This window comes from Anomaloglossus baeobatrachus, chromosome 4, assembly GCF_048569485.1.
Source record: "Anomaloglossus baeobatrachus isolate aAnoBae1 chromosome 4, aAnoBae1.hap1, whole genome shotgun sequence".
In the NCBI taxonomy this organism is placed as follows: Eukaryota; Metazoa; Chordata; class Amphibia; order Anura; family Aromobatidae; genus Anomaloglossus; species Anomaloglossus baeobatrachus.
Window position 1 is genome coordinate 382,806,045 of NC_134356.1, and position 25,220 is coordinate 382,831,264.

The 25,220-nt window shown below is 48.5% G+C and overlaps 1 protein-coding gene across 5 annotated transcripts in view; it reads right to left on the reverse strand.

Annotated features, from left to right (window-relative positions):
* PCLO (piccolo presynaptic cytomatrix protein) overlaps positions 1-18,744 on the reverse strand; it is a 540,339-nt gene extending 521,595 nt beyond the window's left edge. For all 5 annotated transcript variants that reach the window (XM_075345226.1, XM_075345222.1, XM_075345224.1 and 2 more), the window contains exon 1: positions 18,397-18,744. In XM_075345226.1, coding sequence (XP_075201341.1) covers positions 18,397-18,587 — 191 coding nt within the window. In that variant the 5' untranslated portion in view covers positions 18,588-18,744. The remainder of the gene's footprint in view (positions 1-18,396) is intronic.
* Between the last annotated feature and the right edge of the window lie 6,476 nt (positions 18,745-25,220).

The following is a 25,220-nucleotide window of genomic DNA, read 5'->3' on the forward strand; positions in this document are numbered from 1 at the left end:
TTTCACTTAGAGAGCAAGAGATTGCATCTGTAAATGTGTGGATGGCATTGTCTTTCAGAGAGCAACATAAAAATATGAGCATTGGGAGGTTGGATCATGCTGGCACAATCCCTTTAACTGTCTGGCAACCTATATTTGGCCATTACATACACTTTATCCACACCGATCCTGTTGACCAGCACTCAGCTTGTATGTCTGATCAGCTTTTCTACTTAATCAACATAATGCTTTTTGTAATCACAGAAGGTACTGCTGGGCCCATATTGTTATTATATCTGATTTCAGCAATGTGCTCAAAAGACGCTTGATTACATTCCCAGGCACCAGATTGCTTGAGCACGACATACATTACAACACTATTCTGCAATGGACAGCCACAATATTATCATATTGGAATGCAGGGCTAACAGAAGACAGCAGTATACTAGAACACCATGTATACCGCAGATACATCATGGAGAAACATGCAAAAACTGTATCCATATGCGCTCCATTCTGCCTTGGAGAAGTAGAAAATAGAAAGCCATTCTCTACGATTAGCACCTGTTCTGCCAAACATGAAATTTCCTTTTCTCCATAGGCAGCCATTCATGCATCTTCTCTTAGTAGTCTAAGGGGTACTTTGCACGCTGCGACATCGCTAGCATCGGCTTGCGATGCCGAGCGCGATAGTCCCCACCCCCGTCGCACATGCGATATCTTGTGATAGCTGCCTTAGCGAACATTATCACTACGGCAGCTTCACACGCACTTACCTGCCCTGCGACGTCGCTCTGGCCAGCGACCCGCCTCCTTCCTAAGGGGGCGGGTCGTGCGGCGTCATAGCAACGTCACACGGCAGGCGGCCAATAGAAGCGGAGGGGCGGAGTTGAGCGGGACGTAAACATCCCGCCCACCTCTTTCCTTCCTTCCGCATTGCCGGTGGAGGCAGGTAAAGAGATGTTCCTCGCTCCTGCGGCTTCACACACAGCGATGTGTGCTGCCACAGGAACGAGGAACAACATCGTATCTCCTATTGGTGCGACATTATGAAAATGACCGATGCTACACAGATCACCGATTTTCGATGCTTTTGCGATCGTTTATCGGCGCATCTAGGCTTTACACGTTGCGACATCGTTACCGGCGCCGGATGTGCGTCACTTTCGATTTGACCGCAACGATATCGCAGTAGCGATGTTGCAGCGTGCAAAGTACCCCTAAGAGAAGTAGTCTGCCAAAGGTGCAGAGAACGTGACTTGTGGAGACAACACCCTCAACAATTTCGGCCTACATGAATGCAGCAACTTATGGCACATAACGAGATGTCAATACATGAATTTTCCATCACTAGGCTAAGCCTAAGCAATACACAAGAGAGGAGATCCATTTCAATCCTGTTTTGTCATAATCACCTAGAAGTATGTGGAACCACAAGTGACAACCATTAGAGCAAGAAGCGACATTATCGTCTATGTGCAGTAATTAAAATCAATGAAAATCCACAAAACCCAATGCCAAAACAAATATACTCCGCAAAAAGTTTCCAGTAAATATGATTTCACTGAACAGTCTGCACTACATCACCTATACTGCAACTCCGAACGTCTCGCTATGTACCAGCTCCATATTCTGATCATTATTGAAAGGTGAAACACTGAGAGGGCTTTCCCTGCAAATCACCCACATCTCGAAACCAATAAAGGCTGCTGGCTTTAGAGTAGATGGAATTCTCTTCTACTGTCCCCAGGTCTCCAAAATCTGGATCAAGTATTACTTTAAATAATAGATAGATAATAGACAGATAAATCATAGAACGATGATAGATAAAGATAGATAGATAGATAGATAGATACATAGATACATAGATAGAGGGATAGATGGATAGATAGATAGATAGATAGATAGATAGATAGATAGATAGATAGATAGATAGATAGATAGATAGATAGATAGATAGATAGATACATAGATAGATAGGTAATGGATAGATAGATAATAGATAGATAGATAATAGACAGATAAATCATAGAACGATGATGATGATAGATAGATAGATAGATAGATAGATAGATAGATAGATAGATAGATAGATAGATAGATAGATAGATAGATAGAAAAAAATGAAAACAGAACAGCACCACTTCAAATGACACTGGGTGCCAGGCCTCACCACAACCGTCCAGAAGTTGCAATATGTAAATCCAAGAGATCTAGATAGATAATAGATGTTTTTCTCTTAGTTATATTATGCATTAGGCTGGGGCCACATAGGGATTACTGCGATTCCCTAGTATGACACTCGGTTCACGCTGGCAGTACAGCATACACAGCAGTACAGCATAGCCAAGTGTCATGCGACTGAGGTCCGACCGTGCGAGCAGACCTAAGCTGCGGGGGGCGGGCCGGCACTCAGGAGGGGAGGGAGGGATTTCTCTCCCTCTCGCCTGTGTAGCCGGCTATAGACATTCTCGCTCTGCACGCACGGTACACCGGTGTACCGTGAGTGCAGTGCGATTTTTCTCTCGCCCCATTCACTTGAATGGGTGCGAGAGAAAGAGTCTCGCATTACACCGGTAGCATGCTGCGATTGTTTTCTCGGTCCGATTAGGGCTGAGAAAATAATCGCTCATGTGTGCTGACACACAGGTTAATATTGGTCCGAGTGGAATGTGATGTTTTATCGCATTCCACTCGCACCGCTTTTCTCGACGTGTGTCTTAGGCCTTATGTATAGATACACACCTGTTCACATTATTAGGAGTGCTGCCAGTCTTCTCTTTTTTTGTTATATACAGTATATATAGAAAGGAGTGATTACCTTTATACAGCCCTTGCACCGCCTCCCCCACCTTGCCCACAAACCTCATGGGTTTTTAACTTCCATGGTTACTTACTGATCATATATCTAGGTTTTTGGAAGCCCAGACAGATGCAGTATAGAGTAGGACCCAGCAATAAAGGCTGCTGTGACGTGGCTGCTGGGAATGTATTACAATGACCATTCTAATATGCCAACCACCTCTAAATGTGTTTATATTAGTTTTTTTTATTAGTTTGCCATTACAGTGTGTGATTGTTTTTCTCTTAGATAGAGGGATAAATAGATAGATAGATAGATAGATAGATAGATAGATAGATAGATAGATAGATAGACAGATAGATAGATAGAGATAGATAGATAGATAATAGATAATAGATAATAGATAGATAGATAGATAGATAGATAGATAGATAGAGATAGATAGATAGATAATAGATAATAGATAATAGATAGATAGATAGATAGATAGATAGATAATAGATAGATAGATAGACAGATAGATAGATAGATAGATAGATAGATAGATGATAGATCGATAAATAGATAAATAGATAGATAGATAGACAGATAGATAGATAGATAGATAGAGATAGATAGATAGATAATAGATAATAGATAATAGATAAATAGATAGATAGATAGATAGATAGATAGATGATAGATCGATAAATAGATAAATAGATAGATAGATAGATAGATAGATAGACAGATAGATAGATAGATAGATAGATAGATGATAGATCGATAAATATATAGATAGATAGATAGATAGATAGACAGATAGATAAATAGATAGATAGATAGATAGACAGATAGATAGATAGATAGATAGATAGATAGATAGATAGATGCACCCCAGTGGTCTGGTTGCCACAGTAGCATTGCCCTGCTCACAGGGGGTAATGTTATGCTTGGAAGCAAGAGGGGGTCCCCCACGCTAGGTAGCCCCAGCAGTCAACACTTTCCCTGACTCCATATCAGAAGGGGAAGCTCTAAAACCCAGTTCATGGGGAGCTTCCCTATGCATTCTGGCCTGGGGAGGAGTGAGCTGAAAGAGCTGAAAGGGAAGGAGATGAGACAAGGAAGTGAATTCAGTGTGTCAAGCAGACAGTCTCTGGAGAAAGTGCCTGGGGAACAGAGCTGTGACAGAGCTCGCCCCAGAGCGGAGTACTAGTGACAGGACGCCGGAGTCCTTGGTTGTGCGGGTACTGAAGTCTTGGCAGCTGAATCCGGAGGGCAGGAGACTGCATGTCTCTGTCCATACACAAAACGTCCGGCGGCACAGCAGCTAATGAGAGCCTGGAGCTGCTACCAGAGCAGCGGCACCTGTAAAAGGCTCGCACTGCCTGCCATACGGGTGAGAAACAGTACAAACACCAGGAAGAGGGCCGCAGCATAGCTTTAAGCATCAGGGACATACAAAGGACAGCACAGAAGGGAGGCTTCCGAACCCACCTGGCTAGGTGGATCTCCAATTGCTTCCAGGCTGCCCGAACCTCCGTTACCATCCGAACTAGTTTTCCTGGCCTGCACCATCCACTAACAAGTAAAAAGGTAAAGGAAACTACAATCCCTGTGTCATCCAGTTATTGGCTGCGTCCTTGGTCCTGCATCCCAAGGATAATTCCTCCATCATAGACTACACCGATTGCCCTGGGGCGCTGCTCCACCTGTGGGGAGCTGTACCATCATTGCTGCATCATCATCTGCCCTCGTGGTCCCATCCAGCAGCGCCGGCCAGACATTGCCGAATATCACAGGTGGCTTCTCGACTCATCCCCCTGTAAATATCCCTCCTTTAAATGACAATGCCAGGGTCACGGAGTTGAGCCCTGCCGCCGTGACCTCCCAACAGAACCGGCCAGGTTCCAAGTGCCCCACGGCCCTGGTGGGCATGTCAGACAGATAGAGAGATATAAGGATAAATAACTAGATTACAGATAGATAGATCATAGGATAATAGATAGAATAGATAGATAGATAGATAGATAGATAGATAGATAGATAGATAGATAGATAGATCATAGGATAATAGATAGATATATCATTGGATAATAGATAGAATAGATAGATAGATAATAGATAGATAATGGATAGATAGCTAGATAAATAGATAGATCATAGGATAATAGATAGATAGATAGATAGATAGATAGATAGATAGATCATAGGATAATAGATATATAGATAGATAGATAATGGATAGATACTGTAGATAGATAGATAAAAGGATAGATGATAAACAGACAGATATATAGGTAATAGACAGATAGATGGATAATAGTTAGAAAGATAGATAGATAGATAGATGATAGATAGATAATGGATAGATAGATAGATAGATAGATAGAGGGATAGATAGATAGATAGATAGATAGATAGATAGAGGGATAGATGGATAGATAGATAGATAGATAGATAGATAGATAGATAGATAGAGGGATAGATAGATAGATAGATAGATAGAGGGATAGATAGATAGATAGATAGATAGAGGAATAGATGGATAGATAGATAGATAGATAGATAGATAGATAGATAGATAGATAGATAGATAGATAGATAGATAGATGGATGGATAGATGGATAGATAGATAGATAGAGGGATAGATAGATAGATAGATAGATAGATAGATAGATAGATAGATAGATACATAGATAGATAGATAGATAGAGGGATAGATAGATACATGGATGGATGGATGGATGGATAGATGATAAATAGATAGATATATAGGTAATTGATAGATCCACAAGAAGGTTGTATATTGAATTCCATTGTTTGCTTTGGATCTCCCTGTTCCGCTTCTGACATAAGCCGATGACTGATCTACGTTACAGTAATTGCAGGTTTTGTTTTCTTGCCAAATTATTTCAATTAACTCGTAGTTAAATTAATTAAATGAAAAGTGAAGTAAGTATTGCAAGGCAAGGAAACAGGACACTGTGCACTCCGTATCCTCGGCTGTAATAATCAGGTGTAGACCCGTCTTGTGTATTTTTTATTTGGAATGATTGCTGTAGAAATAACACAGTTCCCAGCGGACGCTGCTGAGAATTGGGCCCTATAGGGCTGCGGAGGGAACCTGCTGTACTGTGCACTACACACTGTTTTCTTCAGCAAGTTTACGTTTTAACACTATCACTCCCAGATCCCTCCGCAAGAAACAAGGATTTTGTAATGAACTAATTTGACTATCAAGCAATGTGACTTGTATTAATGCCAGTAAAGCAAGACACTGCTGCAAAGCCTAAACTGCATACTTAGACATTTAATGGGTAGAATATTTGTAGCCTCCTGGCAAACATTTATTCCCCTCCCCATTCCCACCGTAAGGCATGTAATGCAAAGGCTTGATCGGACACAGGACACATAAAACGATGGCTTTCATTTAGCGGAGTGTGACATGCAAATTGCCATTTCCAATGGTTCTCAGCCTGCACAGCAGAAGAAATGAGAAATAAGGCAGAGAAGAAAGGCCAGCCATCATGAATAGACAAGAACTGCAATCAATATGTATTCTGCCAGTGACGGGGGACTGTGTCCATTCACAGCAGTGATGTATAGCAATATACAGTGCCTGTGCTAGCGATCATTAATGACTGACAGGCAGGTATAGCCACTATGGCCACCAAAGCCCAGTATATATTATATACAGCACGCACAATGCATTGCTATGGCAGGTATAGCCACTATGGCCACCATAGACCAGTATATATTATGTACAGCACACACAATGCATTGCTATGGCAGGTATAGCCACTATGGCCACCATAGACCAGTATATATTATATACAGCACGCACAATGCATTGCTATGGCAGGTATAGCCACTATGGCCACCAAAGCCCAGTATATATTATATACAGCACGCACAATGCATTGCTATGGCAGGTATAGCCACTATGGCCACCAAAGCCCAGTATATATTATGTACAGCACGCACAATGCATGGCTATGGCAGGTATAGCCACTATGGCCACCAAAGCCCAGTATATATTATGTACAGCACGCACAATGCATTGCTATGGCAGGTATAGCCACTATGGCTACCATAGCCCAGTAAATATTATGTACAGCATGCACAATGCATTGCTATGGCAGGTATAGCCACTATGGCCACCATAGCCCAGTATATATTATGTACAGCACGCACAATGCATTGCTATGGCAGGTATAGCCACTATGGCCACCATAGCCCAGTATATATTATATACAGCATGCACAATGCATTGCTATGGCAGGTATAGCCACTATGGCCACCATAGCCCAGTATATATTATGTACAGCACGCACAATGCATTGCTATGGCAGGTATAGCCACTATGGTCACCACAGCCCAGTATATATTATGTACAGCACGCACAATGCATTGCTATGGCAGGTATAGCCACTATGGCCACCATAGCCCAGTATATATTATGTACAGCACGCACAATGCATTGCTATGGCAGGTATAGCCACTATGGCCACCAAAGCCCAGTATATATTATGTACAGCACGCACAATGCATTACTATGGCAGGTATAGCCACTATGGCCACCATAGCCCAGTATATATTATGTACAGCACGCACAATGCATTGCTATGGCAGGTATAGCCACTATGGCCACATAGCCCAGTATATATTATGTACAGCACGCACAATGCATTACTATGGCAGGTATAGCCACTATGGCCACCATAGCCCAGTATATATTATATACAGCACGCACAATGCATTGCTATGGCAGGTATAGCCACTATGGCCACCATAGCCCAGTATATATTATATACAGCACGCACAATGCATTGCTATGGCAGGTATAGCCACTATGGCCACCATAGCCCAGTATATATTATATACAGCACGCACAATGCATTGCTATGGCAGGTATAGCCACTATGGCCACCATAGCCCAGTATATATTATGTACAGCACGCACAATGCATTGCTATGGCAGGTATAGCCACTATGGCCACCATAGCCCAGTATATATTATATACAGCACGCACAATGCATGGCTATGGCAGGTATAGCCACTATGGCCACCATAGTCCAGTATATATTATGTACAGCACGCACAATGCATTGCTATGGCAGGTATAGCCACTATGGCCACCATAGCCCAGTATATATTATATACAGCACGCACAATGCATTGCTATGGCAGGTATAGCCACTATGGCCACCATAGCCCAGTATATATTATATACAGCACGCACAATGCATTGCTATGGCAGGTATAGCCACTATGGCCACCAAAGCCCAGTATATATTATATACAGCACGCACAATGCATTGCTATGGCAGGTATAGCCACTATGGCCACCATAGCCCAGTATATATTATATACAGCACGCACAATGCATTGCTATGGCAGGTATAGCCACTATGGCCACCATAGCCCAGTATATATTATGTACAGCACGCACAATGCATTGCTATGGCAGGTATAGCCACTATGGCCACCAAAGCCCAGTATATATTATATACAGCACGCACAATGCATTGCTATGGCAGGTATAGCCACTATGGCCACCATAGCCCAGTATATATTATGTACAGCACGCATAATGCATTGCTATGGCAGGTATAGCCACTATGGCCACCACAGCCCAGTATATATTATGTACAGCACGCACAATGCATTGCTATGGCAGGTATAGCCACTATGGCCACCATAGACCAGTATATATTATGTACAGCACACACAATGCATTGCTATGGCAGGTATAGCCACTATGGCCACCATAGACCAGTATATATTATATACAGCACGCACAATGCATTGCTATGGCAGGTATAGCCACTATGGCCACCAAAGCCCAGTATATATTATATACAGCACGCACAATGCATTGCTATGGCAGGTATAGCCACTATGGCCACCAAAGCCCAGTATATATTATGTACAGCACGCACAATGCATGGCTATGGCAGGTATAGCCACTATGGCCACCAAAGCCCAGTATATATTATGTACAGCACGCACAATGCATTGCTATGGCAGGTATAGCCACTATGGCTACCATAGCCCAGTAAATATTATGTACAGCATGCACAATGCATTGCTATGGCAGGTATAGCCACTATGGCCACCATAGCCCAGTATATATTATGTACAGCACGCACAATGCATTGCTATGGCAGGTATAGCCACTATGGCCACCATAGCCCAGTATATATTATATACAGCATGCACAATGCATTGCTATGGCAGGTATAGCCACTATGGCCACCATAGCCCAGTATATATTATGTACAGCACGCACAATGCATTGCTATGGCAGGTATAGCCACTATGGCCACCACAGCCCAGTATATATTATGTACAGCACGCACAATGCATGGCTATGGCAGGTATAGCCACTATGGCCACCATAGCCCAGTATATATTATGTACAGCACGCACAATGCATTGCTATGGCAGGTATAGCCACTATGGCCACCAAAGCCCAGTATATATTATGTACAGCACGCACAATGCATTACTATGGCAGGTATAGCCACTATGGCCACCATAGCCCAGTATATATTATGTACAGCACGCACAATGCATTGCTATGGCAGGTATAGCCACTATGGCCACATAGCCCAGTATATATTATGTACAGCACGCACAATGCATTACTATGGCAGGTATAGCCACTATGGCCACCATAGCCCAGTATATATTATATACAGCACGCACAATGCATTGCTATGGCAGGTATAGCCACTATGGCCACCATAGCCCAGTATATATTATATACAGCACGCACAATGCATTGCTATGGCAGGTATAGCCACTATGGCCACCATAGCCCAGTATATATTATATACAGCACGCACAATGCATTGCTATGGCAGGTATAGCCACTATGGCCACCATAGCCCAGTATATATTATGTACAGCACGCACAATGCATTGCTATGGCAGGTATAGCCACTATGGCCACCATAGCCCAGTATATATTATATACAGCACGCACAATGCATGGCTATGGCAGGTATAGCCACTATGGCCACCATAGTCCAGTATATATTATGTACAGCACGCACAATGCATTGCTATGGCAGGTATAGCCACTATGGCCACCATAGCCCAGTATATATTATATACAGCACGCACAATGCATTGCTATGGCAGGTATAGCCACTATGGCCACCATAGCCCAGTATATATTATATACAGCACGCACAATGCATTGCTATGGCAGGTATAGCCACTATGGCCACCAAAGCCCAGTATATATTATATACAGCACGCACAATGCATTGCTATGGCAGGTATAGCCACTATGGCCACCATAGCCCAGTATATATTATATACAGCACGCACAATGCATTGCTATGGCAAGTATAGCCACTATGGCCACCATAGCCCAGTATATATTATGTACAGCACGCACAATGCATTGCTATGGCAGGTATAGCCACTATGGCCACCAAAGCCCAGTATATATTATATACAGCACGCACAATGCATTGCTATGGCAGGTATAGCCACTATGGCCACCATAGCCCAGTATATATTATGTACAGCACGCATAATGCATTGCTATGGCAGGTATAGCCACTATGGCCACCACAGCCCAGTATATATTATGTACAGCACGCACAATGCATTGCTATGGCAGGTATAGCCACTATGGCCACCATAGCCCAGTATATATTATATACAGCACGCACAATGCATTGCTATGGCAGGTATAGCCACTATGGCCACCATAGACCAGTATATATTATATACAGCACGCACAATGCATTGCTATGGCAGGTATAGCCACTATGGCCACCATAGACCAGTATATATTATGTACAGCACACACAATGCATTGCTATGGCAGGTATAGCCACTATGGCCACCATAGACCAGTATATATTATATACAGCACGCACAATGCATTGCTATGGCAGGTATAGCCACTATGGCCACCAAAGCCCAGTATATATTATATACAGCACGCACAATGCATTGCTATGGCAGGTATAGCCACTATGGCCACCAAAGCCCAGTATATATTATGTACAGCACGCACAATGCATGGCTATGGCAGGTATAGCCACTATGGCCACCAAAGCCCAGTATATATTATGTACAGCACGCACAATGCATTGCTATGGCAGGTATAGCCACTATGGCTACCATAGCCCAGTAAATATTATGTACAGCATGCACAATGCATTGCTATGGCAGGTATAGCCACTATGGCCACCATAGCCCAGTATATATTATGTACAGCACGCACAATGCATTGCTATGGCAGGTATAGCCACTATGGCCACCATAGCCCAGTATATATTATATACAGCATGCACAATGCATTGCTATGGCAGGTATAGCCACTATGGCCACCATAGCCCAGTATATATTATGTACAGCACGCACAATGCATTGCTATGGCAGGTATAGCCACTATGGCCACCACAGCCCAGTATATATTATGTACAGCACGCACAATGCATGGCTATGGCAGGTATAGCCACTATGGCCACCATAGCCCAGTATATATTATGTACAGCACGCACAATGCATTGCTATGGCAGGTATAGCCACTATGGCCACCATAGCCCAGTATATATTATGTACAGCACGCACAATGCATTGCTATGGCAGGTATAGCCACTATGGCCACCAAAGCCCAGTATATATTATGTACAGCACGCACAATGCATTACTATGGCAGGTATAGCCACTATGGCCACCATAGCCCAGTATATATTATGTACAGCACGCACAATGCATTGCTATGGCAGGTATAGCCACTATGGCCACATAGCCCAGTATATATTATGTACAGCACGCACAATGCATTACTATGGCAGGTATAGCCACTATGGCCACCATAGCCCAGTATATATTATATACAGCACGCACAATGCATTGCTATGGCAGGTATAGCCACTATGGCCACCATAGCCCAGTATATATTATATACAGCACGCACAATGCATTGCTATGGCAGGTATAGCCACTATGGCCACCATAGCCCAGTATATATTATATACAGCACGCACAATGCATTGCTATGGCAGGTATAGCCACTATGGCCACCATAGCCCAGTATATATTATGTACAGCACGCACAATGCATTGCTATGGCAGGTATAGCCACTATGGCCACCATAGCCCAGTATATATTATATACAGCACGCACAATGCATGGCTATGGCAGGTATAGCCACTATGGCCACCATAGTCCAGTATATATTATGTACAGCACGCACAATGCATTGCTATGGCAGGTATAGCCACTATGGCCACCATAGCCCAGTATATATTATATACAGCACGCACAATGCATTGCTATGGCAGGTATAGCCACTATGGCCACCATAGCCCAGTATATATTATATACAGCACGCACAATGCATTGCTATGGCAGGTATAGCCACTATGGCCACCAAAGCCCAGTATATATTATATACAGCACGCACAATGCATTGCTATGGCAGGTATAGCCACTATGGCCACCATAGCCCAGTATATATTATATACAGCACGCACAATGCATTGCTATGGCAGGTATAGCCACTATGGCCACCATAGCCCAGTATATATTATGTACAGCACGCACAATGCATTGCTATGGCAGGTATAGCCACTATGGCCACCAAAGCCCAGTATATATTATATACAGCACGCACAATGCATTGCTATGGCAGGTATAGCCACTATGGCCACCATAGCCCAGTATATATTATGTACAGCACGCATAATGCATTGCTATGGCAGGTATAGCCACTATGGCCACCACAGCCCAGTATATATTATGTACAGCACGCACAATGCATTGCTATGGCAGGTATAGCCACTATGGCCACCATAGCCCAGTATATATTATATACAGCACGCACAATGCATTGCTATGGCAGGTATAGCCACTATGGCCACCATAGACCAGTATATATTATATACAGCACGCACAATGCATTGCTATGGCAGGTATAGCCACTATGGCCACCATAGACCAGTATATATTATGTACAGCACACACAATGCATTGCTATGGCAGGTATAGCCACTATGGCCACCATAGACCAGTATATATTATATACAGCACGCACAATGCATTGCTATGGCAGGTATAGCCACTATGGCCACCAAAGCCCAGTATATATTATATACAGCACGCACAATGCATTGCTATGGCAGGTATAGCCACTATGGCCACCAAAGCCCAGTATATATTATGTACAGCACGCACAATGCATGGCTATGGCAGGTATAGCCACTATGGCCACCAAAGCCCAGTATATATTATGTACAGCACGCACAATGCATTGCTATGGCAGGTATAGCCACTATGGCTACCATAGCCCAGTAAATATTATGTACAGCATGCACAATGCATTGCTATGGCAGGTATAGCCACTATGGCCACCATAGCCCAGTATATATTATGTACAGCACGCACAATGCATTGCTATGGCAGGTATAGCCACTATGGCCACCATAGCCCAGTATATATTATATACAGCATGCACAATGCATTGCTATGGCAGGTATAGCCACTATGGCCACCATAGCCCAGTATATATTATGTACAGCACGCACAATGCATTGCTATGGCAGGTATAGCCACTATGGCCACCACAGCCCAGTATATATTATGTACAGCACGCACAATGCATGGCTATGGCAGGTATAGCCACTATGGCCACCATAGCCCAGTATATATTATGTACAGCACGCACAATGCATTGCTATGGCAGGTATAGCCACTATGGCCACCATAGCCCAGTATATATTATGTACAGCACGCACAATGCATTGCTATGGCAGGTATAGCCACTATGGCCACCAAAGCCCAGTATATATTATGTACAGCACGCACAATGCATTACTATGGCAGGTATAGCCACTATGGCCACCATAGCCCAGTATATATTATGTACAGCACGCACAATGCATTGCTATGGCAGGTATAGCCACTATGGCCACATAGCCCAGTATATATTATGTACAGCACGCACAATGCATTACTATGGCAGGTATAGCCACTATGGCCACCATAGCCCAGTATATATTATATACAGCACGCACAATGCATTGCTATGGCAGGTATAGCCACTATGGCCACCATAGCCCAGTATATATTATATACAGCACGCACAATGCATTGCTATGGCAGGTATAGCCACTATGGCCACCATAGCCCAGTATATATTATATACAGCACGCACAATGCATTGCTATGGCAGGTATAGCCACTATGGCCACCATAGCCCAGTATATATTATGTACAGCACGCACAATGCATTGCTATGGCAGGTATAGCCACTATGGCCACCATAGCCCAGTATATATTATATACAGCACGCACAATGCATGGCTATGGCAGGTATAGCCACTATGGCCACCATAGTCCAGTATATATTATGTACAGCACGCACAATGCATTGCTATGGCAGGTATAGCCACTATGGCCACCATAGCCCAGTATATATTATATACAGCACGCACAATGCATTGCTATGGCAGGTATAGCCACTATGGCCACCATAGCCCAGTATATATTATATACAGCACGCACAATGCATTGCTATGGCAGGTATAGCCACTATGGCCACCAAAGCCCAGTATATATTATATACAGCACGCACAATGCATTGCTATGGCAGGTATAGCCACTATGGCCACCATAGCCCAGTATATATTATATACAGCACGCACAATGCATTGCTATGGCAGGTATAGCCACTATGGCCACCATATCCCAGTATATATTATGTACAGCACGCACAATGCATTGCTATGGCAGGTATAGCCACTATGGCCACCAAAGCCCAGTATATATTATATACAGCACGCACAATGCATTGCTATGGCAGGTATAGCCACTATGGCCACCATAGCCCAGTATATATTATGTACAGCACGCATAATGCATTGCTATGGCAGGTATAGCCACTATGGCCACCAAAGCCCAGTATATATTATATACAGCACGCACAATGCATTGCTATGGCAGGTATAGCCACTATGGCCACCATAGCCCAGTATATATTATATACAGCACGCACAATGCATTGCTATGGCAGGTATAGCCACTATGGCCACCAAAGCCCAGTATATATTATATACAGCACGTACAATGCATTGCTATGGCAGGTATAGCCACTATGGCCACCATAGCCCAGTATATATTATGTACAGCACGCACAATGCATGGCTATGGCAGGTATAGCCACTATGGCCACTATAGCCCAGTATATATTATGTACAGCACACACAATGCATGGCTATGGCAGGTATAGCCACTATGGCCACCATAGCCCAGTATATATTATGTACAGCACGCACAATGCATGGCTATGGCAGGTATAGCCACTATGGCCACCATAGCCCAGTATATATTATGTACAGCACGCACAATGCATGGCTATGGCAGGTATAGCCACTATGGCCACCAAAACCCAGTATATATTCCATGAGCACGTACAATGCATTGCTATGGCAGGTATAGCCACTATGGCCACCATAGCCCAGTATATATTATGTACAGCACGCACAATGCATTGCTATGGCAGGTATAGCCACTATGGCCACCAAAACCCAGTATATATTCCATGAGCACGTACAATGCATTGCTATGGCAGGTATAGCCACTATGGCCACATAGCCCAGTATATATTATGTACAGCACGCACAATGCATTGCTATGGCAGGTATAGCCACTATGGCCACCACAGCCCAGTATATATTATGTACAGCACGCACAATGCATTGCTATGGCAGGTATAGCCACTATGGCCACCATAGCCCAGTATATATTATATACAGCACGCACAATGCATTGCTATGGCAGGTATAGCCACTATGGCCACCATAGCCCAGTATATATTATATACAGCATGCACAATGCATTGCTATGGCAGGTATAGCCACTATGGCCACCATAGCCCAGTATATATTATGTACAGCACGCACAATGCATGGCTATGGCAGGTATAGCCACTATGGCCACCAAAACCCAGTATATATTCCATGAGCACGTACAATGCATTGCTATGGCAGGTATAGCCACTATGGCCAATATATTATGTACAGCACGCACAATGCATTGCTATGGCAGGTATAGCCACTATGGCCACCACAGCCCAGTATATATTATGTACAGCACGCACAATGCATTGCTATGGCAGGTATAGCCACTATGGCCACCATAGCCCAGTATATATTATATACAGCACGCACAATGCATTGCTATGGCAGGTATAGCCACTATGGCCACCATAGCCCAGTATATATTATATACAGCATGCACAATGCATTGCTATGGCAGGTATAGCCACTATGGCCACATAGCCCAGTATATATTATATACAGCACGCACAATGCATGGCTATGGCAGGTATAGCCACTATGGCCACCATAGCCCAGTATATATTATATACAGCACGCACAATGCATTGCTATGGCAGGTATAGCCACTATGGCCACCATAGCCCAGTATATATTATATACAGCATGCACAATGCATTGCTATGGCAGGTATAGCCACTATGGCCACCATAGCCCAGTATATATTATATACAGCATGCACAATGCATTGCTATGGCAGGTATAGCCACTATGGCCACCATAGCCCAGTATATATTATATACAGCACGCACAATGCATTGCTATGGCAGGTATAGCCACTATGGCCACATAGCCCAGTATATATTATATACAGCACGCACAATGCATTGCTATGGCAGGTATAGCCACTATGGCCACCATAGCCCAGTATATATTATATACAGCACGCACAATGCATGGCTATGGCAGGTATAGCCACTATGGCCACATAGCCCAGTATATATTCCATGAGCAGGTACAATGCATTGCTATGGCAGGTATAGCCACTATGGCCACCAAAGCCCAGTATATATTATATACAGCACGCACAATGCATTGCTATGGCAGGTATAGCCACTATGGCCACATAGCCCAGTATATATTCCAGGAGCAGGTACAATGCATTGCTATGGCAGGTATAGCCACTATGGCCACCATAGCCCAGTATATATTATATACAGCACGCACAATGCATTGCTATGGCAGGTATAGCCACTATGGCCACATAGCCCAGTATATATTCCAGGAGCAGGTACAATGCATTGCTATGGCAGGTATAGCCACTATGGCCACATAGCCCAGTATATATTCCAGGAGCAGGTACAATGCATTGCTATGGCAGGTGCTGCCTGACAGTCACTGGCACACAGAGCATGTACATGTATTTATACAATCTGGGCAATAATAGTAAATATTTATTACTGGATATCTCCTCCATACACCATGGACAGGGCTAATCTAGAGGTAATAATAACAGCCCAGCATAATCCCTGGCCATGAGATCAGCCCGGGCTCCCTACACTGGCACCACAACAGTGCCCACCATCTGATCAATATATTCTCTTATAGGGGCCTTATTATTGGATAACTCCTCCATACACCATAGTAATTTTGCTCCAGCACCATGGACAGGGCTAATCTGGAGGTACTGAAAATCCAGCATAATCCCAGGGCGAGATCAGCCTGGGCTCCCTGCACTGGCATCACACCACATCAGTGCCCACTACAAGAACCCATATATTGATTTATAGGGGGTTTATTATTGGATACTTCCTCCATACACCATAGTAATTTTGCTCCAGTACCATGGACAGGGCTAATCTAGAGGTAATGACAGCCCAGCATAATCCCTGGGCATGAGATCAGCCTGGGCTCCCTGCACTGGCATCACACCACATCAGTGCCCACTACAAGAACCCATATATTGACTTATAGGGGGTTTATTATTGGATACTTCCTCCATACACCATGGCTGTGCTCCAGCACCATGGACAGGGCTAATCTAGAGGCAATAATGACAGCCCAGCATAATCCCTGGGCACGAGATCAGCCTGGGCTCCCTACACTGGCACCACAGCAGTGCCCACCACCTGAGCCAATATATTTTCTTATAGGGGGTTTATTATTGGATACCTCCTCCATACACCATGAAATGGACAGAGCTAATCTGGAGGTTATGACAGCCCAGCATAATCCCTGGGCATGAGATCATCCTGGGCTCCCTGCACTGGCACCACAACAGTGCCCACCATCTGATCAATATATTCTCTTCCATACACCATGGCTGTGCTCCAGCACCATGGACAGAGCTAATCTGGAGGTAATGACAGCCCAGCATAATCCCTGGGCACGAGATCAGCCTGGGCTCCCTGCACTGGCATCACAGCAGTGCCCACTACAAGAGCCAATATATTCTCTTATAGGGGGCTTCCTACAATGCACAGTACACCCCGAATCCTAAATCTCATCCATTATTAATCAGGATTCTCAGCACTGTTTTGGGGAGGGGGTATTTAAAGGGACAGGAGGCTCGGTATGCAGGCGGTCCCTGTGAGCAGCATACTCATCCATGCAGAACATGGACACGTCCCACCATCACACATCATCCACCCCTGTATGTACCATCTGCCTCAGACATTCGCCGATCCGGGGGAGAAGGGATCTAATGGGGGATCACACAGAAGGGGAGGAAGGGCAGTAGATCCCGTCTCCAGTGATCAGACATATTGTGGCGGGGAAGGTGTAGTGGGACCCACCCGTGCTCAGGGACACAGCACTTGCCTTATCGCTGAGCGATCCGTCGGCAGCTCCTGCGCCCTTGACATGACAGCTGCGATCTGCTTCCTCTCCTCCTCGCTGAGCCGGCTCAGATCAGCCTCCATTCCTGCAGGGATCTGGGCGAAGCCTCTGCCATCGCCCTCCGCATGCCCACCCAGCCCTTCTCCTCCTTCTATGCTGCCCTCGTTGCCCATGATGAGCTGCCTGCTGCCCGGTGTGTACGACTAGCACTGCCCTGCTCGTTATTCCGCGGTCATCTAATCCTGCGCGGCTTCTTCCATAGTGACGGGCTCCGGCGACAGTGATCCGGGCTGCCCGGCTACAGATGTACGGCTGCAAGTCTCCTCCTCTCCTGGGCAGGGAGCATGCTCGGCTCCGGCAGGTGATCAGCGCATCATCATCATCACCACTGCCATCCATCGCTTAAAGGGGCATGGAGAGCGACCGAGCACAGAGCATTGGAGGGAGAGCAGTACACCGACCGAGCACAGAGGCAGAGGACTGGAGGGAGAGTGGTGCACCGACCGAGCACAGAGGACTGGAGGGAGAGCAGTACACCGACCGAGCACAGAGGACTGGAGGGAGAGTGGTGCACCGACCAAGCACAGAGGACTGGAGGGAGAGTGGTGCACCGACCGAGCACAGAGGACTGGAGGGAGAGTGGTGCACCGACCAAGCACAGAGGACTGAAGGGAGAGCAGTGCACCGACCAAGCACAGAGGACTGGAGGGAGAGTGGCACACCGACCAAGCACAGAGGACTGGAGGGAGAGCAGTGCACCGACCGAGCACAGAGGACTGGAGGGAGAGTGGTGCACCGACCAAGCACAGAGGACTAAAGGGAGAGAAGTGCACCGACCAAGCACAGAGGACTGGAGGGAGAGTGGTGCACCGACCAACCACAGAGGACTGGAGGGAGAGCAGTGCACCTACCAAGCACAGAGGACTGAAGGGAGAGTGGCACACCGACCAAGCAAAGAGGACTGAAGGGAGAGCAGTGCACCGAACAAGCACAGAGGACTAGAGGGAGAGTGGTGCACCGACCAACCACAGAGGACTGGAGGGAGAGCAGTACACCGACCGAGCACAGAGGACTGGAGGGAGAGTGGTGCACCGACCAAGCACAGAGGACTGGAGGGAGAGCAGTACACCGACCGAGCACAGAGGACTGGAGGGAGAGTGGTGCACCGACCGAGCACAGAGGACTGGAGGGAGAGCAGTACACCGACCGAGCACAGAGGACTGGGGGGAGAGTGGTGCACCGACCAAGCACAGAGGACTGGAGGGAGAGTGGTGCACCGACCAAGCACAGAGGACTGAAGGGAGAGCAGTGCACCGACCAAGCACAGAGGACTGGAGGGAGAGTGGTGCACCGACCAAGCACAGAGGACTGAAGGGAGAGCAGTGCATCGACCAAGCACAGAGGACTGAAGGGAGAGCAGTGCACCGACCAAGCACAGAGGACTGGAGGGAGAGTGGTGCACCGACCAACCACAGAGGACTGGAGGGAGAGCAGTGCACCGACCAAGCACAGAGGACTGATGGGAGAGTGGCACACCGACCAAGCACAGAGGACTGAAGGGAGAGCAGTGCACCGACCAAGCACAGAGGACAGGAGGGAGAGCAGTGCACCGACCGAGCACAGAGGACTGGAGGGACAGTGGTGCACCGACCAAGCACAGAGGACTGAAGGGAGAGCAGTGCACCGACCAAGCACAGAGGACTGGAGGGAGAGTGGTGCACCGACCAACCACAGAGGACTGGAGGGAGAGCAGTGCACCGACCAAGCACAGAGGACTGATGGGAGAGTGGCACACCGACCAAGCACAGAGGACTGAAGGGAGAGCAGTGCACCGAACAAGCATAGAGGACTGGAGGGAGAGTGGCACACCGACCAAGCACAGAGGACTGAAGGGAGAGTGGTGCACCGACCAGAGAGGACTGGAAGGACAGTGGTGCACCGACCAGAGAGGACTGAAGGGAGAGTGGTACACCGACCAGAGAGGACTGGAAGGAGAGTGGTGTACCGACCAAGCACAGAGGACTGAAGGGAGAGTGGTGCACCGACCAGAGAGGACTGCAGGGAGAGCGGTGGACCGACCAGAGAGGACTGCGGAGCCGACCAAGCACAGATGACTGGAGGGAGAGCAGTGGACCGACCAAGCACAGAGGACTGAAGGGAGAGCAGTGCACCGAACAAGCACAGAGGACTGGAGGGAGAGTGGCACACCGACCAAGCACAGAGGACTGAAGGGAGAGTGGTGCACCGACCAGAGAGGACTGAAGGGAGAGTGGTACACCGACCAGAGAGGACTGGAGGGAGAGTGGTGCACCGACCAAGCACAGAGGACTGAAGGGAGAGTGGTGCACCGACCAGAGAGGACTGCAGGGAGAGCGGTGGACCGACCAGAGAGGACTGCAGAGCCGACCAAGCACAGATGACTGGAGGGAGAGCAGTGGACCGACCAAGCACTGAGGACTGGAGGGAGAGTGGTGCACCGACCGAGCACAGAGCACTGGAGGGAGAACGGTGCACCGACAATAGAGGACTGAAGGGAGAGTGGCGCACCGACCAAGCACAGAGGACTGAAGGGAGAGTGGCGCACCGACCAGAGAGGACTGAAGGGAGAGTGGTGCACCGACAAGAGAGGACTGAAGGGAGAGTGGTGCACCGACCAGAGAGGACTGAAGGGAGAGTGGTGGACCGACCAGAGAGGACTGCGGAGCCGACCAAGCACAGATGACTGGAGGGAGAGCAGTGGACCGACCAAGCACAGAGGACTGAAGGGAGAGTGGCACACCGACCAAGCACAGAGGACTGAAGGGAGAGCAGTGCACCGAACAAGCACAGAGGACTGGAGGGAGAGTGGCACACCGACCAAGCACAGAGGACTGAAGGGAGAGTGGTGCACCAACCAGAGAGGACTGAAGGGAGAGTGGTACACCGACCAGAGAGGACTGGAGGGAGAGTGGTGCACCGACCAAGCACAGAGAACTGAAGGGAGAGTGGTGCACCGACCAGAGAGGACTGCAGGGAGAGCGGTGGACCGACCAGAGAGGACTGCGGAGCCGACCAAGCACAGATGACTGGAGGGAGAGCAGTGGACCGACCAAGCACTGAGGACTGGAGGGAGAGTGGTGCACCGACCGAGCACAGAGCACTGGAGGGAGAACGGTGCACCCACAATAGAGGACTGAAGGGAGAGTGGTGCACCGACCAAGCACAGAGGACTGAAGGGAGAGTGGCGCACCGACCAGAGAGGACTGAAGGGAGAGTGGTGCACCGACAAGAGAGGACTGAAGGGAGAGTGGTGCACCGACCAGAGAGGACTGAAGGGAGAGTGGTGCACCGACCAAGCACAGAGGACTGGAGGGAGAGCGGTGCACCGACCAAGCAGAGAGGACTGGAGGGAGAGTGGTGCACCAACCAACCACAGAGGACTGGAGGGAGAGTGGTGCACCGACCAAGCAGAGAGGACTGCAGGGAGAGTGGTGCACCGACCAGAGAGGACTGGAAGGAGAGCGGTGCACCAACCAGAGAGAACTGAAGGGAGAGCAGTGCACCGACCAAGCACAGAGGACTGGAAGTAGAGCGGTGCACCGACCAACCACAGAGGACTGGAGGGAGAGCGGTGCACCGACCAACCACAGAGGACTGGAGGGAGAACGGTGCACCGACCAAGCACAGAGGACTGGAGGGAGAGCGGTGGACCGACCAGAGAGGACTGCGGAGCCGACCAAGCACAGATGACTGGAGGGAGAGCAGTGGACCGACCAAGCACAGAGGACTGAAGGGAGAGCAGTGCACCGAACAAGCACAGAGGACTGGAGGGAGAGTGGCACACCGACCAAGCACAGAGGACTGAAGGGAGAGTGGTGCACCGACCAGAGAGGACTGAAGGGAGAGTGGTACACCGACCAGAGAGGACTGGAGGGAGAGTGGTGCACCGACCAAGCACAGAGGACTGAAGGGAGAGTGGAGCACCGACCAGAGAGGACTGCAGGGAGAGCGGTGGACCGACCAGAGAGGACTGCAGAGCCGACCAAGCACAGATGACTGGAGGGAGAGCAGTGGACCGACCAAGCACTGAGGACTGGAGGGAGAGTGGTGCACCGACCGAGCACAGAGCACTGGAGGGAGAACGGTGCACCGACAATAGAGGACTGAAGGGAGAGTGGCGCACCGACCAAGCACAGAGGACTGAAGGGAGAGTGGCGCACCGACCAGAGAGGACTGAAGGGAGAGTGGTGCACCGACAAGAGAGGACTGAAGGGAGAGTGGTGCACCGACCAGAGAGGACTGAAGGGAGAGTGGTGGACCGACCAGAGAGGACTGCGGAGCCGACCGAGCACAGATGACTGGAGGGAGAGCAGTGGACCGACCAAGCACAGAGGACTGAAGGGAGAGTGGCACACCGACCAAGCACAGAGGACTGAAGGGAGAGCAGTGCACCGAACAAGCACAGAGGACTGGAGGGAGAGTGGCACACCGACCAAGCACAGAGGACTGAAGGGAGAGTGGTGCACCAACCAGAGAGGACTGAAGGGAGAGTGGTACACCGACCAGAGAGGACTGGAGGGAGAGTGGTGCACCGACCAAGCACAGAGGACTGAAGGGAGAGTGGTGCACCGACCAGAGAGGACTGCAGGGAGAGCGGTGGACCGACCAGAGAGGACTGCGGAGCCGACCAAGCACAGATGACTGGAGGGAGAGCAGTGGACCGACCAAGCACTGAGGACTGGAGGGAGAGTGGTGCACCGACCGAGCACAGAGCATTGGAGGGAGAACGGTGCACCGACAATAGAGGACTGAAGGGAGAGTGGTGCACCGACCAAGCACAGAGGACTGAAGGGAGAGTGGCGCACCGACCAGAGAGGACTGAAGGGAGAGTGGTGCACCGACAAGAGAGGACTGAAGGGAGAGTGGTGCACCGACCAGAGAGGACTGAAGGGAGAGTGGTGCACCGACCAAGCACAGAGGACTGGAGGGAGAGCGGTGCACCGACCAAGCAGAGAGGACTGGAGGGAGAGTGGTGCACCAACCAACCACAGAGGACTGGAGGGAGAGTGGTGCACCGACCAAGCAGAGAGGACTGCAGGGAGAGTGGTGCACCGACCAGAGAGGACTGGAAGGAGAGCGGTGCACCAACCAGAGAGAACTGAAGGGAGAGCAGTGCACCGACCAAGCACAGAGGACTGGAAGTAGAGCGGTGCACCGACCAACCACAGAGGACTGGAGGGAGAGCGGTGCACCGACCAACCACAGAGGACTGGAGGGAGAACGGTGCACCGACCAAGCACAGAGGACTGGAGGGAGAGCGGTGCACAGACCAGAGAGGACTGCAGGGAGAGTGGTGCACCGACTAAGCAGAGAGGACTGAAGGGAGAGCAGTGCACCGACCAACCACAGAGGACTGAAGGGAGAGTGCTTTCCCTACCATAGAGAACTGAAAGAGTGTGGAGCCGGCCACAAGGACTATAGGGAGAATGCAGAGCCGCCCCAGCACAGAGGACTGCATGGAGAGTGCAGGGCGGACTACAGGGAGAGTGCTGGCTAGACCTAGCAGAGAGGACTGGAGGGAGAGTGATGCACCGACCAAGCATAGGGGACTAGAGAGAGAGTGTGGAGCTACCAAGCACAGAGGACTGCAGGCAGAGTGCGGAGCCGACCAAGCACAGAGGACTGCAGGCAGAGTGCGGAGCCGACCAAGCACAGAGGACTGCAGGCATAGTGCGGAGCCGACCAAGCACAGAGGACTGCAGGCATAGTGCGGAGCCGACCAAGCACAGAGGACTGGAGGAAGAGTGCAGTCCCGACTACAGAGGACTGCAGGAAGAGTGCGGAGCTGACCAAAGTGGACTTGTGTCTCCCAGGGATATGGGGTACTCGATCCCGAGCGGTGTACTTCTGGAAGGTGTCACGGTGGAGGCCGTTGCCCAGTTCCGTGTCCTGGGCCCTTTTTGTAAAGGGGGTATATTTACAGGGGGTTATAATGTTCACATGTGACGCCACTTGCGGTGTTGCGGCTATGTGTATGGAGCCGCCACTGCACAATGTCCACTGCTGGGGCTGGTGTTAGTGGCAGCCTGGATGATATGATAGGCCCTCCGCAAGCAGGGCCAGGCCCCGGAGGGTGGGTGTTGTGACAGATGCTAGAAGAAGGGAGACCACACAAAGGTTCAGCGCAACTGGTTTTACTCACTGTCCGGTGATGGTAACTGGGTACCCGAGGCCGGCTGGTTTCACCTCCAGGTTCCCTTCTGCCCAGTGCCAGTTAATATCTGGTGCCTTCTTCCTCTGCACCTGTCTCTGGTTAGTGGGTCCCCGTGGTGTAAAGCAACTGGGGATCCCCGTCTGGTGGTATTGTTCCACTGCTGTCCGCCTGACGGTAGCATGAACCCTGGGGCTGGTTTCACCTCCAGGTTCCCTTCTGCCCAGTGCCAGTTAATATCTGGTGCCTTCTTCCTCTGCACCTGTCTCTGGTTAGTGGGTCCCCGTGGTGTAAAGCAACTGGGGATCCCTGTCTGGTGGTATTGTTCCACTGCTGTCCGCCTGACGGTAGCGTGAACCCTATGGGATTGGAGTCTCTGGTCCTGTCCCTGGTTCTCCCTTTGCTACTGAGTCTTCGGATTCTTAGCGTCAGCAAGGTCCTTGATGGTCCCATTGCTGTGAAGGTGTTATCAAGCCTGCCTGGAGCTTCTGCTTGTCCTAGGGTCCTGTACCCCATCGGTGCATAGCTCTGGAAGTACTCCACCGTACTCCACCGGCAACTACCCTCCTGCTCACTACAGGACAGTCCGTCTCCACACCTTCACAGTCTTACTCCT